This window comes from Garra rufa, chromosome 4, assembly GCF_049309525.1.
Source record: "Garra rufa chromosome 4, GarRuf1.0, whole genome shotgun sequence".
Classification (NCBI taxonomy): Eukaryota; Metazoa; Chordata; class Actinopteri; order Cypriniformes; family Cyprinidae; genus Garra; species Garra rufa.
Window position 1 is genome coordinate 44,943,234 of NC_133364.1, and position 19,506 is coordinate 44,962,739.

General features: G+C 45.8%; 2 protein-coding genes across 2 annotated transcripts in view; both read left to right on the top strand.

Moving 5' to 3' along the window:
* Window positions 1-19,506, top strand: part of LOC141332968 (uncharacterized) — a 385,799-nt gene that overhangs the window by 27,675 nt on the left and 338,618 nt on the right. The gene's annotated exons all lie outside the window — the stretch shown is intronic.
* LOC141333360 (protein NLRC3-like) overlaps window positions 12,832-19,506 on the top strand; it is a 45,212-nt gene continuing 38,537 nt past the window's right edge. Inside the window, exons 1-4 of the mRNA XM_073838344.1 lie at window positions 12,832-12,901; window positions 14,451-14,556; window positions 16,334-16,924; window positions 19,071-19,319. Of these exons, the coding sequence (XP_073694445.1) occupies window positions 12,832-12,901; window positions 14,451-14,556; window positions 16,334-16,924; window positions 19,071-19,319 (1,016 nt within the window). The remainder of the gene's footprint in view (window positions 12,902-14,450; window positions 14,557-16,333; window positions 16,925-19,070; window positions 19,320-19,506) is intronic.

Below are 19,506 nucleotides of genomic sequence, written 5' to 3' on the forward strand. Positions count from 1 at the left end.
CTTTCCGCAGAAAGAATGCGCCTTGAGAAGTCTCCTCCTGGCTAGGGAGGTGGCTGACTCTCTTGGACCTAGAATTTGTTAGGTCGAGAGGACAGCGGAGCCTGAAGCGGCTCTGAGGTCGAGTAATGTCAGAGGCGAGGACCAACCCGCAGCACTGCAGATGTCCTGGTTTTCTAAGGACACCTGCCATCAGAGCTTTTTAGAGGCAGACAGCCTCAGTAGGAGTGAGTCTTGACTCCCCATGGAGCTGGGAGACCAGAGGACTCGGAAGTAGTAGAAATGGCATCCGTGATCCATCTACTGATAGCTCTGATCGTGACACATGCTTTCTTTGTGGCCGTATGTGCCCAGTGCTCACACTGGACAGATATACTTCCCATGGGTCGCACTCCAAGAGTGGAGGAAAAAGAGGCTTGAGACCCCTTGGGGTCTCAACCTGAGTGCACCACCAAGGAAACCATACCTACGAGCCACCACAAGAGGCGTGGTAGGCCAATAAGCCGCCACGAACACCCTCAGGATGGAGTGAGCTGGTTTTGTGGACAGGTGAGTCTGCAGGGACTCTAGTACTGTACCAATGGGCAGTAACTAGGTCTAGACGGTGTTCGTGACACCCTGAAGCAGACTGGTTCCACTTAAGGTTCCTCGTAGAGGGAGCTCTGGATTGGAGCAGGGTCTCAACAACCTCGGTTGAGAGACCCGAGTCTATGAGTTGCGCCCCCCCAGGGGCCATACTCATAACTTTCCACCTCTCCATGTGGGGGTAGCAGGCCGCGCCCCCAGCCTGAGAGGGGAGGTCCAAGACCATGGTCGGACTAGCCGTGTCGATGCCGGCATGCTCTTTCCAGAACTCCAGGGCGCACAGCGATCGGGAGAATGCGTACAGATGCAGCCTCGGCCACGTCTGTACTAAGGCGTCCAGTCCGGGCGGACCTGGAGGCACTAAGGAGAACCAGAGAGAACATTGCGATATCTATCGAGTCGCCAGAGGTCCCACTGAGTCTGTATGAGAATTCTCCATGCTTCATTACTTCCTGATGAAGCCTCGATCTCCCGACCGTGGAGGAAACGTATGACCAGGGGACTCTACCCACTAACTTACCATCAGGTGGAGTGGGTTAGTCCTGCGGACGGTGGGACTGCAGAGACTCCAGTACTGTACCAAACGGGCAGTAAACTGGGTCAAACTGGTGTGGGTTACACCGTGCAGTCGACCACTTCCTTTTAGGTCATAGGGTTTCCTCATAGGGGGAGCTCTGGAGTGAGGGATGGTCTTGGCAACCTTGATTGAGATACCGGCCTCTGTGAGATGTGCCCCCTCGGGGGTCACACTTATTCCAAAACTCCCGGGAGCAGAGCGATCGGGGAAAGGGCATACAAATGAGGCCTCGGCCACATTTGTACCATAGCGTCCAGTCCCGCAGGAGCTGGAAGCGATAGAGAGCACCAGAGGGGACATTGCGATGTCTGTCGAGTCGCAAATAGATCCACCTGAGTCTGGAAAGAGAGTCTCTGCTTCACTCATTCTGGGTGAAGCACATATTCCCCGGGCCTCGGCCCCTGCCTTGACAGGACGTCTTCTCCCATAGGAAACCAAGGTTTCTTCCACATGTCTAGAGCACGTAGGAATGCGAAATGGGTTTTCCCTCGGGGAGAACCCCTTGGTTTTGAGCCACCACTGAAGCGGCCTCATGTACAGCAGTCCAAGAGGTATCACGTTGGATGCAGCTGTCATAAGACCTACCAGTATTTGAAACTGTTTTACAGTGAGTGACCAGCCTAGCTTGGTCGCATTGGCTGTAGTGAGGATCGACTTGAGCAGGTGACATATGTGCCTGCATCAAGATGGAATCCACACGACAACTTGGATAAGTGGTTCTCTGTGATGGAGAAAGTACACTTTTCTTGCGAGCGAGAACAACACCTCCATGTTGAACCGCTAACCAGTGCTAGGCCGAAAGGAAGAGCTCTGTCTCGGTAAGCTTTGTCCCTAAAAGCAACCCACAGAAACTTCCTGTATTGAAGAAGGACGGAGATGTCTTTCAGATCTATCGTGACAAATCAGTCCTCGGACCTGATTTGAAACATTGACAGTTTTGAACTTCAGTTTCTGACTGAGAGGTTAAGCTGTCTGAGATCAAAGAAGGACCGCAGCCCGCCATCCTTCCTGACTAGGGACCACCTCGATGGTCCCCTGTCCAGAGCCTGCTCGGGGCCCACCTTGGTGGGAAATACCCCGCTATACCTTCCTCACAGTACGCAGGACCCGTGTAGATGCTTTCGGCAGTAGTATCAACGCTGCCAGAAATTCTACTAAGGGTACCAGCCTTTCGAGACTGGCCTCTGATTTGCCCTGAGCTTCCAGCTCAGTGCCCTGTAACGGAGAACCGGCAGGACACCTGAACTGACTGTGATAGCTGTAAATGCGGGCAATTGAGGGAGCGGAACGTCGGCGATTGTTGGAGGAAGTACCGCACCGCGGGCTTCCACCGCCAATTGTCAGAAGGGAAAGGAGATAGGCTTTGGTAAGCCGTCTACATTCCCAACAGACCTCATGCAGCTGCCATTCTACCTCCTTCTTATTCAATAACCAGACCTTGAAAGTCTACTACGGGAACCAGCCTCTCAAGACTGGTGTCTGGTGTTACTAGAGATATTGATTCAGTGCCCTGTAACAGCTCGCTGGCAGGGAACACCTGAATCAATTCTTCTGAGCACCCTCGTGGGGGTGGCGAACTCTCTAGCTCCGCTACGTTTCCGGGCGGAGAGACCAGAGAATGATGTTCGCGGGAGACTGCCGCGCCCTGTAACATTGGCAAGGTTAGCTGACGAATCTCCTAAGGGCCCCAAAGAGGGGCGGTCACCATGTATTGTGGTGAACCACCGACCTCCACGAGAGGGACTGCCCTTATTGGCACTGTACCGCAGTAGTCAGGGCCATATTATGCGAGGATCTCTCAGACTAAAGCACGATCCTCAGATCGGCTTAGTCTTTGAAGCCCCCGGTCAGGAGTGTTGCTAATCCCGCCCTCTAGGTCTCACCGGAGGGAAACGGGCTGCAATGCTCCTATTATGAGCCTCTTATGTGAGGAGCTGGTACACGGCTGGGGTTTCATGCTCCCGTCTAGCAACCCCGACACGTGTACATTTTGCCCATCAAGCCTGATTAGTTATTTAGGCGGCCTGGAAAGCAAAGACGGAGCTTTCAAGGATGATGCCAGGCTGGGCGACAGATAGCTGATTAGCGTCTGTTCAACCTGCGGCATCATCTTTCTTTCTAGTTTTTCCCATGATCTAGACAGTTTAGTGTGCAGATCGGGGAAGAACAGACAGCTCCGTTTTGGAAGTGCTGACTTAGTCAGCACGTCCAATAGCTCCTCATACTGAGGCGATCAGGGGGGGGGTGGTTGAATACTTTCGACAACGTTCACGACATCAACCTCCTCAGAGGAAGATAGGAGAAGCGTTGAAAACTCTTCCTGGAAGGAAGGAACCGCATTGCGGGCTTCCTCATCCAGTAGGAGTTTTACCGATCCAATAAGGAAGGAGATAGGGGATCACCCGTCTCCGTTCCTTCTAGCAGATCTGGCTGCGAACCCCACGAGTGCAGCTGCCGCTCCGCCTTGACGGAAGCGGGGCCAGACCCGCGAGGAACGCTAGCGAAAGCCCCCTCCTCGAAGAGGGCTTTCTGGGGACGGAGCAGCCGCAGTGGAGAACGCTCACACTGCAGGCAGCCAACCCCCTCAAGGGCTGACTGTGCATGCTCCGAACCCAAGCAGACCATACACAGACTGTGTGTATGCCTGCCAACAATCAAGCACTGGCAGGGAAACGCACACTGTCTATGTGGCTGCTCAACCGCTTTTCTAGAAATGTTTCTTTCCCCCTTTTTGGTTGACATATTGCTCAAATAAAAGTTGTGCAAACTGGCACAAAAAACAGCAATATGCAGACAGACAGACACACACAGAGCGCTCGCTGAATGACAAAAGCTGACGCCAGCTTCAAACGCACGTGCTTTTATACTTCCCGGTCGATGACGTCACCGCGCCTGTGACGTCACTCCCGTTTCTCATTGGACATTGGACTATGACTCAGAGAGCGGCCCGCCAATGGCGTTCCCCAAAGTGTCTCAGGACGCAGTGTAGAGTTCCCGGAAGGGAACGATGCTTTCACCTGCCGTGTCTCGCCTTAAGTAAACAGGAAAAACAAAAAAGGGTTAAATGTGTATAAAATTGTTATTGTAAGTACAATTAAACTATGTGGGGAGGAATATGTGATATATGCACTAGATGTTTTGGGGCACTGGAGGGCGCTCTAGATCTTGCCCTTGTATGTGTTATGTTGTTAACGAAGAAAAACAGATAACAGAGTTCTCAGTAGAGAGCAAGTGAATTGACACAGCAACAGTCTCAGCGTATTCATGTTATGTAGAATATAAATATATAAACCATGTATTTCTGTTAAATAAATATTTCACATAAATAGGCGGGTAAAAATAAAAAAGGGGAGGGGGTTCATACTTATAGCAAAGCATTTCCTTTATATATTATCTGATTTCTTATATATAAACCATTTTGACCAATTTTTATAAAATTTATCCATGTTTAGTCTTAAAGGTCCCATATCGTCAAAATCAAAATTTCCTGGCTTTTTTCATGATAACTAAGGTCTAGGGGCTATCTAACTACCATATGAGTTTCAAAACAGTCAATCCACAGTAAACTGCACACAGCCTGCTTAAAGTAGCTGTTCATTTTCAGGAGCAGCTGTGACTTCCGTAACGATGTGACGTCCGATCGACTCAAGTCACCGCCTTCAGTCACAAACCAACGTCCCACCCTCCTTTTGTCAAACCCCCAGACAACAACGCATCCATTCCATTGAGCAACAACAACAGGAAAACAAGTGGAGAAAACCCTGTTCAGTCGATAGATGTCAAGCTACGATCATTACACAGGCTTCAGAACAACGTGAATATAAGAGACCAGCGGCACGTCAACTTCAGCCTCTTTCACACAGCGATTCCGGTAAATACACGGATAATGTGTCCCACGATTTGTTCCGGAATTGTTTAATTTGGTTCATTCACAGTTGTTTTCCGGAATCTGTGCGTGCTTTACACACAAACCATAAAGACATGTGACGTTTGGATGTGAGATGTAATGCGACGCGTACGTTTCACTAAACTGAAACTAACCTGAACAAACTGTGCTTCAGCGCTGATAGTGAGGAGCTGGCTCTGCCTGATGATCGCTGCTTCATTCCACTTTGCACGTAACGTTATTTTTCGTTGTGAAGAGTCGCTTGATAACGTGCATCATTACTACAACACTGCCTTTAAGTTCTGGCTTTGGTTCACACAGTTCCCGTAATTTTCCAGAATCAGCGCGCATTGTGAAAGGGGCTTTACTAAAGTAACAGTTATGTAGCCTACTGCATTCGGTGTTTGTAAAAGAAAAAAACATTAATGATCATTCTAAAATATCCTGTTGAGTATCAGCTCTATCTATTGCTCTGAGCTCGCTTACGCTTACAGCATACATGACCGTAGTTACCTGTGATTGGCCTGGTTGTGCGTCACTCAGAAAACAATAGGCCAATCAGAAGAGAGGCTCATGAATATTAATTAGATGGGCCAAAATCGACCTGTTTTTGACAGAGCTCCTAAAAAAGGAGCTGTAAAAATATATTGAGATGGATTTTGGCACTTATACCGCAAATATATATTCTTAAGGACATCAACAAATAAAATAAACCTCCAGAAATGTGTACGATATGGGACCTTTAAGGAAAAAGTGAGTTTCTCCATTTCAAACATATTATCTACAATTGCTATCCACTCATCCTTTGTTGGTGGATTCTCTTCCAACCATGTCTTGGTGATTGCTTTTTTTACCATCAACTAACAATATTTTGAGCAGGTATGTGTCTTGTGCTTCCTCTCAGCACTGGTATGGCAGCATCCCATATAACACATGGTGACATTTCCTCATTATTATTAAACTCAATGTCATTCTTAATTTCCTTTTTAATGTATTCTTTACATTGGTGATCATTCAGAAAACTAGTATTTTATCTCCAAATAGTGTTCTTAGGTTGAACATCAAGATGAAGTCTCATATACAATCCCGCTTGATCAGAAACAACTTTAACTCCTATTTCACAGTCTATAATTCTGTGCCTCTGAGTGAGACATGAAAAAATAGTCAACCCTAGAGTAGACCCTGTGAGGATGGGAGAAGAAAGTGAATGTCTACTAGATGGGTGGAGTTGCCTCCATATATCAAACAGTCGTGCGGCCTTTAGCATCCTCTTAACAAACAGTGATTCAGAATTTATCTTCTTTGTTGGATTTGAAGAGTCAATGCTAGGATCCGACTGTACATTCCAGTCCCCTCTACAAATAAGAGTGCCTGAATCTTCTTTATTAGGACAAATATTTTCTTAATTGGTATCTTATCCTGTCCTGGTGGTCTGTAAATGTTAAACAATGTTACTTCTCTGGAATCAAGGATCCCTTTTACCAGAATATAGCTTTTAAATGAATATTGTCCTTGTTATATCCTTTAGGTAGTTTTAATAGTAGGTGTAACAATTATTATTAACTGATTTTACCCTGGGAGCAAGTCATTCACTATCTCCAATGTCGCGGTGGAAATACTGGAGCCTTTTCCGCACTCTCTCCAGATGTGTCTCTTGGCCACATTTTTTTTTTTTTTTTTTTGGATGTCGGATTTTTTGTTGGTTGTCAAGGGTTTGTCTGCACTTCTTTAGCTTTGGTGCTCCAGGCCTCTAAATCCATCACTCTCTCCGGCCTCCTCCAATCTACCCATTGTGTCATCCAGATCTGTGGTGATTTCATTCAGTTTAAGGTTGATATCCACTCTGAAGTTTGTCAAGTCATTTTTCATTTCTGTAAGAAACGTCTCGTGAAAGTTGTTTAATTCCATCTTCACGTCCGTTCGGATAGCTTTAATTTCTGCAAATATAGCACAGATACACACTTGAGAAGAATCCTCTGCCTCGTGCTCACCAGCATTGTTTTTGATTTCCATTGTTTGTTTCCCATTTTTCTCAGGTTTTTAAAATAATTTACTTCTAGCCTTTTGCCAGGACGCGAGTGGTATTACACCTCTGTCTGGGGAACTGCCAGAACAAGAGGGAGAGAATACACCTCGGCCCAGAGACACACGAGGGAAAGGTAGTACACCTCTGTCTGGGAAACAGCCAGAGCAAGAGGGACACAAGTAGTGCCTGGTGATCCTGCCAGGACACTGAAATATCTTTGCCTGGGAAAATTGCCATGACGTGAGTGGTATTACACCTCTGTCTGGGGAACTGCCAGAACAAGAGGGAAAGAATACACCTCGACCTGGGAAACTGCCAGGACACTGCCGCGCCCTGTAACAATGGCAGGGTTAGCTGACTGGTCTCCTGAGGGCCCCGAGGAGGGATGGGCACCATGTACTGTGGTGAACGCCATTCCTTCACCTCAGCGGAAGTGGGGCCAGACCCGCAAGGAGAGCCTTCCAAGAACAGAGCACCCGCAGTGGAAGATGATCGCACTGCAGGCAGCCAGCCCCCTCGAGAGCTGACTGTGCATGCTCCGCTCCCAAGCAGACTACACACAGACCGTTTGTATCCCCACAAACAATAAAACGTTGGCAGGGAGGAACACACCGTCTGTGTGGCTGCTCAACTGCTTTAAACTCAAACTTTCCCCTCTTGGTTGCATATTGCTCAAATAAAAGTTGTGCAAACTGGCACAGAAAAACAGCAATATTCAACAGACAGACCAACATAGAGCGCTTTGCTGAATGACAAAAGCTGACGCTGTTTCTAGCGCACGTGCTTTTATACTTCCTGGTCGCTTACGTCATCACGCCGATGACGTCAATCCCATCATTTGATTGGTTACAGACTACGTTCAGAGTATATAAGAGGGCGGCGTGCAACCACTCATTCAGATTTTTGCTTTGGAGCCTTGCCGCATGAGCTTTCATTCATAAAAAGAAAACTACTACTACTACGAGAGAACGCTGCTCTACGCTGCTCTACGCTGTTGCTGTTATCGCTGCTGCCAGTTGGAAAGAAGTTTATGTTGAACCGCTGCCGCAGCCATCAACAGCTGATCCTATGGGCCGGCTAGACCGGCATTTTTGCATTCCAGCGAGTTTATACTGAGTGCACAGTTGTGCCGCGGCCCTCCCTGGGCAAACCGGGATTCTAAAAGAGCGGCTGTTGAGGTGAACGACCCTGCTGAACGACACCCCTTCGCGGTTGTCGCTCCGTCTAGGGCAAACGCTGAACAGTCGTACATGTTTCTCCGGGCCGCCTGGGAATTTAGGTTGGACATGTTAAGGCATCTTCTCCCATTTCGCTCAGGCTGGATGATTGGTTTTTTAGGGGGTGGAACGCCGCACTGCCGCATCCCCTCTGAGACCTTTTTTTCCTCGGAGAGGCATGAGGAGCTATCCAAGCGGGAACCAGGAAGAGGTAAGCGCTGCCTTAGCAGCCTGACTTTTCTCCAGGATGTCTTCCTTCTGGGTTTAGTCCTCCATCCCCCCCTTTTTTCCCTTTTCCTTCTGGGCTGCCCCACTGTGGTCATGTCGGTCAATGCTTTGTCGATCCCACTTGCACGCAGGCTGAAGCTTGTTTATTTTTCAGCTTCTAGCCCGTCTCGTTGGTCGATCCAGATAGTACTACTCGGCTATGCGAGTAAAAAAAAAGAAAAAAAACTTGCGAGGTGTCTGCCCACACTCAGGATGTTCTTTTACCTTAAAAAGCTGACAATGTATTCTTGTCCTGTGTGCAGTGATTGTCCTTCTCCTGGCAAAGGAAACAATCAAGCCTACCCTCCAGCCGAGATGAAGTCCTGACTTCATCGTGCCGTTAAAAATGGTGGGTTCGACCAATCCTGCGTTGAGTTCTGAACGGTCCCTTTTAGGCTGCCATTCATGACTTCGTCAGGATTGGTTTGCAGTCCTTGACCCAAAGGATGCGTACTTCCATGTCTCGATTTTACCTTTACCCTTCTATGGTTTTCCCTCAAGGGTTGAGCAGATCAGTACAAGGTCCTCCCATTTGGCCTGTCCCTGTCCCCCCGTGCCCTCACGGAGATCGCAGATGGCGCCCTGAACCCCTTTGGCAGAAAGGGCGTCCGCATCCTCAACTATCTCTGCGACAGGCTCTGTTGTACGAGCACAGGGACCTGGTGCTCCAGCACCTCAGCCATCTGGGCCTTTGGGTCTACTGAGAAAAGAGACAGATCTTTTTTCTTGGCACGGAGCTGGACTCGGTCAACACGGCAATGCCGCACCTCACTAGCGAGTGCGCGCAGTCAGTGCTGAACTGTCTATAGCAGTCCATTCAGAGGCTCCTGGGGCATATCGCTTTCGCATCGCGGCACACTTCGAATTGGCGTTTCCCCGGAGTGTTGCCGCCTATTCAGCCCGTGGTCAGACCCTGCCTTCCTATGGGCCGGAGTCCTCTTAGGACAGGTGTCCAGGCATGTCATGCTACACGTGGATGCCTCCTCCACAGGTTGGGGGGCTGTATGCAAAGGGCAAGCAGTCTCGGGCTCCTGGAAAGGACCTTGACTGCAATGACACATCTATTGCCTGGAGTTGCTGGCCGTGCTTCATCGATTTCTTCCGATGCGGCACCACAAGCACGTGCTTGTCCGTATGAACAACACTGCGACCGTAGCGTACATCAACCAACAGGGTAGTCTACTTTCCCGTCGTATGTCGCAACCCGCCCGTCATCTGCTCCTGTGGAGTCAGATGCGGATCAAATCGCTGCATGCCGTTCACATTCCAGGAGAACTCAACCGTGCAGCCAATCAGCTCTCACAGAAGCCTTCCCTTCCTGGAGAATGGCTTTTTCACCCCCGGACAGTCCAGCTAATCAGAGTCGTTTAAGAGGCTCAGATAGATCTGTTTGTCTCCCCCGAATCCTCCCATTGCCAGCTTTATCACTCCCTCAGTGAGGCTTCCCTCGGCAGGGCCGCGCTGGCACACAGCTGGCCTCCAGGTCAGTGCTAGATCATGGAGGACGGGGAGCAGGTCGTGTTGGTTGCGCCACATTGGCCTACCCGGACCTGGTTTGCCGACCTCATGCTTCTCGCGGTAGCCTCTCCCTTGAAGATCCCCTTGAGGAAGGACCTTCCTTCTCAGGGGATGGGCACAATCTGGCACCCGCATCCCGATCTGTGGAACCTACATGTGTGGCTTCTGGACGGGGCACGGTAGACCTCTCCGGCCTCCCTAACAGGCCGTGGTAGAAACTATCACTCAGTCTAGAGCTTCCTCTACAAGGCAGGCCTATGCACTGAGGTGGGGTCTGTTTGTTGATTGGTGTACCCCTCACAAAACAAAAAACAGTGGACCCACAGAGATGTCCGATTGCAGTAGTGCTTTCATTCCTGCAGGAGAGTTGGAGCACAGGCTGTCTCCTTCAACTCTCAAAGTGTGTGTTGCTACCATCCCAGCATACCACGATGCAGTGGATGGAGCATCCTTTGGGAAGCACCAATTGGAATCTTTCCGTCGCCCTCCAGGGCCTGCGGAGGAGCCCCCTTCGAGCCGCTGGCTTCAGTCGAGCTAAAATTCCTGTCGCTAAAGATGGCGCTCCTGGCCGCGCTCAACTCCAACAAAAGGGTAGGGGACCTACAAACCTTCTCTGTGGACGAAACGTGCCTGGAATTCGGGCCGGCTAACTCTCATGTTGTCCTGAGAACCCGGCCCGGCTATGTGCCCAAGGTTCCCACCTCACCCTTCTAGAACCAGGTGGTGAACCTGCAAGCTCTGCCCCTGGAGGAAGCAGACCAGGCCTTAGCGTTTCTATGTCCCGTTCACGCTCTGCTAATTATGTGGACCGCACCCGGAGCTTCAGATGCTCCAAGCAGCTCTTTGTTTGCTACAGGGGACAGCAGAAGGGGAATGCTGTCTCAAAGCAGAGGTTGGCCCATTTGGTGGTAGATGCCATCTCCCTGGCATATAAGGCCAGGGGGAGCCGTGCCCCCTAGGAGTTCGAGCTTACTCCACTCGGAGTGGTGCCTTCTCCCATGCGCTGGCTCACGGCGCCTCTCTAGCAGACATATGCAGAGCTGCGAGCTGGGCGACACCTGGGGCCTCATTTATAAACACTTGCGTAGAAACCATCCTTGATTTTATCTAAGAACTTTTCTGATTTGATCGTAAGAGCGATTCAGAGAAACGAACGTACCACGAAATCCATGCGTCCGCCAGTCATTCGGTTATAAATCACAAATGTTTGTGGAATTGTGTGCAGCTGAATGTTCCGCCGTCTAAACGCCCCTGCTTAATTAATTAACATTTAAAATGATCTCGGTCCTAAAGCAAAAACTCTGTGACAATGGCAAGTAAAAAGGAGTGCAAGAAATCAAATTATAGTGAGGCTGAACTATCTGCAATACCAGGCATTACCACAAGGAAACGGTCGTACGCCAAGCTGGAATCTGACGTGGAGATAAGTACTTTTCCACGTCAAAGACGGTTTTTATAAATCTGTACTTTGACGTGGATTTGATCGTACGAACACTCTAAGATCAAATCAGTGCGTAAGAAAGTTTTATAAATGAGGCCCCAGATATCTTCACAAGGTTCTACAACCTCTGCGTTAAGCCTGTGTCCTCCCGTGTGTTAAGGTAAACATCAGGTAATTTGCGGGAGGCCGGCTTGTCGGCATTCCCACGGGATCTGTGCTATATCTTCCCAGATTCTTCCCTCCGGTGTACCTTGGGTACTCCATGCCCCGCAGTCACGCCTAGAGTGGAATAGTCTGTGACTGTGCTCCGGCTGGGTCTCCTTCGCCCAGTAGGTTGTGGCACCATGTCTCAATATGCCACGGTCAGCCAGAAGGCCGTGTCTCCCCTCATAAATATCTATAACTAGAATAGATATATTGATTACTTCAATTCCACATGCCTAAACCTCATGTGTCAAAAACAGCTTCCAAATTAATTTTAATCTCTTGCCAGTAGGAGGTTAGTTTCTGACATGTCCAAAATATATGATAATGGTTAGCTTGCCTTTCTATTGTTTGTTAGTTTCATTAAGTTTATCAGTATAATACATTTGTGTGGGAGCTCTCACTCTACACTGCCACTTGTTCCGACGCCATACCGGAAGTCGCAATAGCTGTTTCTGATGCAAAATTGAAAGTTTATGATAAACGTGAAAATACTGCTGAATCAACACAAGAATATTTTCAACCAAAGCAAGCAGTAGATGAGAGAAGATCTGGACTTAAGAAAGATCTTGATGAGGAAAATCCCGACGTTCAACCTACAACCTGACGAAAACAACAGCCTGCTGCCAAGACTGTTAGCCAGAATGTTCGAAAAGCTGAAAATTCAGGGAATAGTATGTTTCAAATAATGAAGCGGCATGAGATCACACAGATGCTAGTAAAGCAACAAAATCTATCTCAGTTACCCCAAAGAGAAGTCCCAATCTTCTTTGGTGATCCTCTTAACTTCAGATAATTTACATGAGCCTTTGACAACACCATAGACAGTAAAACTGAGAATGCTAAGGACAAGCTGTTCTACTCTGAACAATACACCAGCGGTGAACCACAAGATCTGGTAAAGAGTTGTGGACATAAAAAAGTGCTAAAAGTGGATTTAAAGAGGCAAGAAGATTACTGCAACATTATTAGGGGGAAGAACTTCAAATTGTCATAGCATACATTGAAAAGGCACTGAAATCGCCTCAGATCAAATCAGAGGAAGGGAAGATGCTAAATGCATATGATCTTTTCTTGACTGGATGCCACAATGCAATGCAGGATGTGGATTAAATGGCTGAAATGGACAACCCGACTAACATGAGGGTTATCCTCTCCAAACTCCCCTACAAAATGAAAGAGAGTTGGAGAAATGTTGCAAACAACATTCATGAAAGGTCTGGCAGAAGAGCTCATTTTTCAGACTTGGTGGAATATATTGATTGCCAAGCCAAAGTAAAAAATGTTCCTTGACATTCAGGAGCTAACTGATGCAAATTTACAAAAAGAGTAGTCCCAAAGGAAGTAGTTTCATTACAAGTGTCTGTACTGAACGGAAGAAGCAAGGCGAGATGAAGAAAGAAAGAAAATCTCAACTTGACAAAACATCTTGTGTTTCATGCATGTTCTATCAAAAGAACCATGCTTTGAATTAATGTTTCAAATTTAAGGAGCAAACGCACTAGGACAAGATTGAGTTTTTGAAAACAAAAGGACTGTGCTTTGGATGTCTTACTCAAGGGCATTTGAGCAAAGACTGTAAGTAAAGACTTACATGTCAAGAATCTTTCAAGATGTGGTGCGAATGAAGTCAGAACAAGTACAGCTTCAACAGACCATAAAACCAATGGATACACTGGGGCTGGCAACAGTGAATGCATCCTAGCTATAGTCCCAGTGAAGATCAAGTCTAAGAAGTGTGACAAGGTAGTAAAGGCTTATGCCTTCATTGACCCAGGAAGCTCTGAAATGTTTTGCACCAAGGGGTTAATGAGAGATTTGAACTTGAAAGGCAGAAAGACAGATTCTTCTTTGTACTATGGGACAAGAAAAACCTGTGTATAGTAACATTCTGTTAGATTTGGAAATATGTGGCTTAGAATGTGAAGACCACATAGAACTTCCTAGAGTGTTCACCCAGAAAGAGATTCCAGTGAAAAACAAGAATATCCCTCAACAAAAGGATCTGTATCAGGTTAAACTTACTCATTTTAAGGCAGAGATAGGTGTGCTGATTGGCGCCAATGTACATAAAGCAATAGAACTTTGAATGCAAAAAAGAGAACAATTCAGGATCAACTTTCTTTGTGATTGGTGATTGGTGAAACATTCATGCAGTTTAAAGTCTTAAAATATCTTACATTTTACAATATTAAGCTTTAAATTCTTAATTACAACAATAAACGTCAGCATGTTGTCTCGGCCATACTGATATAAGAGAAAGCCTTTTTCCCTGTCCCACTTTTTATGGAATAAAGTCCCAGTCAGATGAATTAGGAGTAGGTGCTTTAACTATTCCTGCTAAAATGTGTTTAATTATCCACTATAATCCTACCTAAAATGAACAGCTGCTCTGGACAAAATATTTAGCACTGCCTTTTATGCCTAACTTAAACAAGAAAATAAAATCATCCTAAAATTTTAAATAAATGTGATAAAGCATTAAAATTAACTTACTCATTCATGTTGACACATTGTTACAACACTAATTTGAACTTTTTTTGGAAACAGATAACTATTTTTATAGTTTAAAAACAATTAATAGGTGTGAGCAGAAAAAGACCACAGAAGGAGTTTTTAAGTAGACTTGTCTGCACACCACACCATCAACACACTTTTTTAAATGTTTTATTTTGTATCATATTAAGATGATTCTTATTATAAATGATTAAATCAGTTCTGTTTTTACCTAGGTCACCAGAAGAGTTTAGAACAAGAGCCCAGCTGTGTGTCTATGAAGACTGACACATCTATGGCTGACCCAAAAAATCTGAGTGGAGATTCACAACCTGATTTCAGGTATGACATTTATATAATATATGATTATAGCACAACATTGTATATTATCATATATCATCAAAGTTCAGTTCACAATATAGTGCATGAAATGTAGTGCTATTTAAAAAGAATTTTAAATGAACAGCTGATTTGTTACATTTAGCAATTTAACCCTCTGGTGCTCTTCGGTCACTTCTGACCGAAAAATTTTCTGTTTTGAATTTTTAAAAATCACAGCTTAATCGGAATAATATGAAACTCTGTGACTTTTATGCCATTTGGAATGTCAACACAAAAAAAATTGAGGGCATGATTCAAGCAGGCTAAGTGGTCGTAAAAAAATAGTCACACTTGTGCTCTTCAGTCTAAAATGACCGACCATAGGAAATGAATGGGAAATCGACAAAAATACAAATATTCAGAGAATTTTTGTGTGTACAATCTACAAATCCTCCACAATGCTGAAAAAAAGTACACAGCAGTGAAGGGGTGACACTCTAAAACACACCCATTCATAAACACACCCATTCCCACACACACACACACACACACACACACACACACACACACACACACACACACACACACACACACACGCACACACACACACATTAATATACACACCCCTATTCGGTCACTTTTGACCAAAACATTTTCGGTTTAGAATTTCTCAAAAAATCACAGCTTCATCAGAACGCTACCAAATTCAGTGACTTTTATGGCATTTTGAATGTGAACACTTTAGGGCACGATTAAAAAAAAAAAAAAAAAAACTTGTGCTCTTCGGTCTAAAATTACCGACCATTGGAAATGAATGGGAAATTGACAAAAAATACAAATATTCAGAGAATGTTTGTGTGTACAATCTACAAATCCTCCACAATGCTGAAAAAAAGTACACAGCAGTGAAGGGGTGACACTCTAAAACACACCCATTCACACACAGACACACACACACACACACACAGACACACACACACACACACAGACACACACACACACACACACACACACACACACACACACACACACACACAAATATACTCACCTCTATTCGGTCACTTTTGACCAAAACATTTTCGGTTTTGAATTTTTAAAAAAAAATCACAGCTTCATCAGAACGCTACCAAATCCAGTGACTTTTATTGACACACATAAAAAATGAGGGCACGATTCCAAAAAAAAAAAAAAAAAAAAAAACTTGTGCTCTTTGGTCAAAAATGACCGACCACAGGAAATGAATGGGACATCGACAAAAATACAAAAATGTACAGAATTGTTCTGTCTCTTTCTCACACATCCACACACACGCACAAATGAACTGAAACACAGCAAATTGAGAAGATGGAAAATAAAAAATATATGTATAAAAAAATTACATATCCAGAGTGCAAAAGACACACACTCTCTTGCATATACAAAAAATTAACACTTCAAATCATATTTATAACAAAAACTATCCCAAACTGGATAAGAAATAGTCTTTGAGATTGTTTAAATGTATGTTCAACTATTCCACCTAATAAAAATGCTGAATCAATTGTCTAAAAACAACTAGGCAATTCACAAGCTGCTTTGTAGAGAAATGAAAGCTTTAGCGTAAAGTTCTACCAGGATGACTCTAATTCATGATTATCTCGACAACCAATAGCAGCTTGACGCCTTGAATAAAAGACCAAAACTTACTCTTCCATCCTGCTGCCCCTAGGTGTCGTACCCGAAGTTCCGTCTGGTCGATTCCTCTAGCAGCTCAAGATGTTTCAAAAACCGCTCGTTGATCTTGCAATCTCTGACGAAGACTCCGTTCCTCTTTCGCCCGCCTCCCTGCACCGGAGTATGCGCATTCTAAGGAATCTCCCTGGGTTCAGTGGCCTCCCGAGAATATCGCGGCCACCTTACTGGATTCCGGCATCCTCGTCAGCAACGACTTGACCCACGATGACCTCATCCTCCTTGCTTCCTACACGCTGGGTAGCCTTCCGGCTTCATCATCCGCTTTTCTCCAGCTCACCGAAACCGTGAAATGTTTCGAAACTAGTCTGAGCTTCTTCCAGTCAGCCTTCGCTTCGCGCGCACCCGAACCATATATTCCCGCGACGTCTTCCGCCTCCGTCTCAGTCTCCCCTTCAGTCATCGATTCTATTTCCTCTGCTGCACTCTCCACTTTTCCTGCCACGTCGACTTTCGCAACATCTCCAGTTCAGACTCCGCTACAAAAAGCCGCTACGTCATTTCCTCCTGCAGCGTTCAATCTCTCAACGGCTCTGAAGGCCCAGGTTTTCGGTAGACCATTCGTTCCACCCGCTGCTGCTTCAGTGTCTCCCAAAATAAGATATGACATCATCTCAGGTAAAGACATTAACCTGCCGCACTGCTGTTACCACGACCCGTGATTGACAGGCAGACAATTGACTGTGGCGACGTGGCAGTCCTACTTAACTTCAGATCCCAGGCTACAACGAAACCTGCCTTTTACCGAATTCGTCATTGCTTTTAGTTTTCCCCAATCGCAGAGAGGAATTAGAACTTTATCTAGCCATGATGGCAGACTTTAATCTAAGATATGGCGGGACCTTATTTTACGAGTCTCACAAGTCTTTTTCAGCAAAAGCTGCTTCTCCTGTTGCCTTCGTTGGTTGACTCTGACCTGCTTATTCGCCTTTTCGGAGGCCAAAAAAAAAACTCTGACTCGAGCTGTAGCTCCCACGGCCACTCCGCTTCTCTCTCTGCCCTAAAAAGTTCACGCTTGCCGTGCTCCGGTCGCTCTCCATGGTGCTGATCCCGCAAACCCCGCGCTCGCCATATAAGGCCGTCCAATTATGAATTCAATGGTATACCTCTGTGCAATAACTTTAATGAATCTGTTTGTTCTTATTTTAAATATTTGCAAGCTGCCTTTCGCGTTACATTTGCTTGATGATTTTCTGCTAATCGACCTTCCTCCTTCTGAAGCTTCGTGCTCGATACTCTAAACAAGTATTTTGCGACTTAGGTGTTCCTTCGTCAGAAGAAAAAACAATCGGTCCCGTCATACGTCTCGAATTTCTCGCATAATTCTGGATACTATTAAGATGCAAGCTTCTCTTCCACACCAAAAAATGTGTCCGAATCAGGTCTGTTATGGAACCGTTCCTCATGTCTCGCTTAACTTCCAAACGTGACTTGCTTTCTCTTCTCGGCAGTCTCAACTCGCAATGCGAATCATTCAACAAGGTCGTTCTTTCATATCTCGCATGCTGCATTTGGCTCATTCAGTTGCAAATTTAAGCGACTCGCTTCTCCTAGATGACGGTTGTTTTTCAGACCTTAGGTTTTGGTCTCTTCTAAACAACTGGAATGGCATTTCCTTCTATAACGACGTTTCCGAATCATCCAACGCTCCGAACTATATACCGAAGCAACCACTTCTATTGATTTTTGGGGATTCTTCCAAGGGCAGTGGTTCGCAGAAAAGTGGCCTCACGATTTGTCTATTTCATTCAAAATCCACCTCGTCCGCTCTCTATGAAATCTACCCTTTCGCGGTTGCTAGCGTTCTCTGGGGCTCAGCCCGGTTACGGAAACGTACTACCTTGTTTTGCGACAACGAAGCCACTGTCCACATCATTAACAAAGGTCGTTAGCTTTGCCCGGCTATCATGTCTATTTTAAGACGTCTAACTTGGCAATCCATGACGCACAATTTTATCATCAAAGCCGAACACATTCCAGGTCGTTTTAATGTCTAAGCTGACGCTCTCTCTCGCTCTCGTTTGCAGGTATTCCGACGACTTTACCCAGCGGCCAACAAGGATCCGACGCCGTGCCCACGCTGCAACAAATTCTCTTGAATTAAACAGGCCTTTGGATTTTAACAACCTTTTTCTGCCAAATCGTACATCGTAGCACTGTCAACTCTCAAAGCATACAACTCGGCTTGGTCCCGGTTCATCATGTTTTGCTTCACCTATCAAATTCCGTTACTTCCCATTTTAATTTCGACCGTGTGTGCTTTCCTCACGTACTGTTTTTAATCATGCCAACTTAATATTTCAACTATATGTAAAATTCCGGCTGGTGTTCTATTCCACGCAAGGTATAATATCCCTAATTGCCCCAGCTTATTATTGTCCCCTTTCATTCGATTACTTCTCCAGGGTATGTCAAAATCCGTGTTCAAAGCTAAACGTCAGCCTATCACACTCCGCATACTTCAGACCTTAGTCTCAAAACTTTGTAACGGCTTACTTGACAACTATTCCAACGCTCTGCTCGAAGCTACGTTTTAAACTGCATTCTTTGGTTTCTCGCGCATTGGTGAGTTTACTTCCGATAGTAATCGTTTCGATCCAACAAAAGATTTATTTCAAGACTTTCACTTTTCACCTAATAACTTTTCACTGCTGATTAAACTCTCAAAATCAGATTCCCCGGGTCTGGTGTCACAATTTCAATTTCAAAATAAATTTGGCTCTATGCCCTTTCGCTTCTATGCTCAACTTTCTCAAAATACGGCTGCGCACTTCTGGTATGTCACCTCTTTTCTTTCTCTTAAGTGGGTTACCTATTACTAAACGGTGGTTTAGAATTCATTCGTCAACCACCTTGACAGCCGCCGGTCCTTCACCCGATATTTATACTAGCCACCCTTTCCGCATCGGCGCTGCCACTACGACAGCTGAACGAGGGGTTCCAGAGTCTACCATCAAACAGCTCGGAAGATGGTCTTCTTCGGCATACGAAACGTATATCAGATCAGAATTTCATAAGGTCCTGAATGCACAGCAGTCTCTCACATCATCAAGGTACGTTGAATTCGCTAGCTACTGGTGGTGGTTTTACGTCGAATTGTTCATGTTACTTATGGTGGTTAAAGTTACCAAAAGTCAATCATGCTTTTACTTATCGTCGTCGTTATAGCCTACTACTAATATGACGTCTTTGCATTTTCTTTATCATACTAACGTTCGTAATCTCATAGACTAAGCCTAC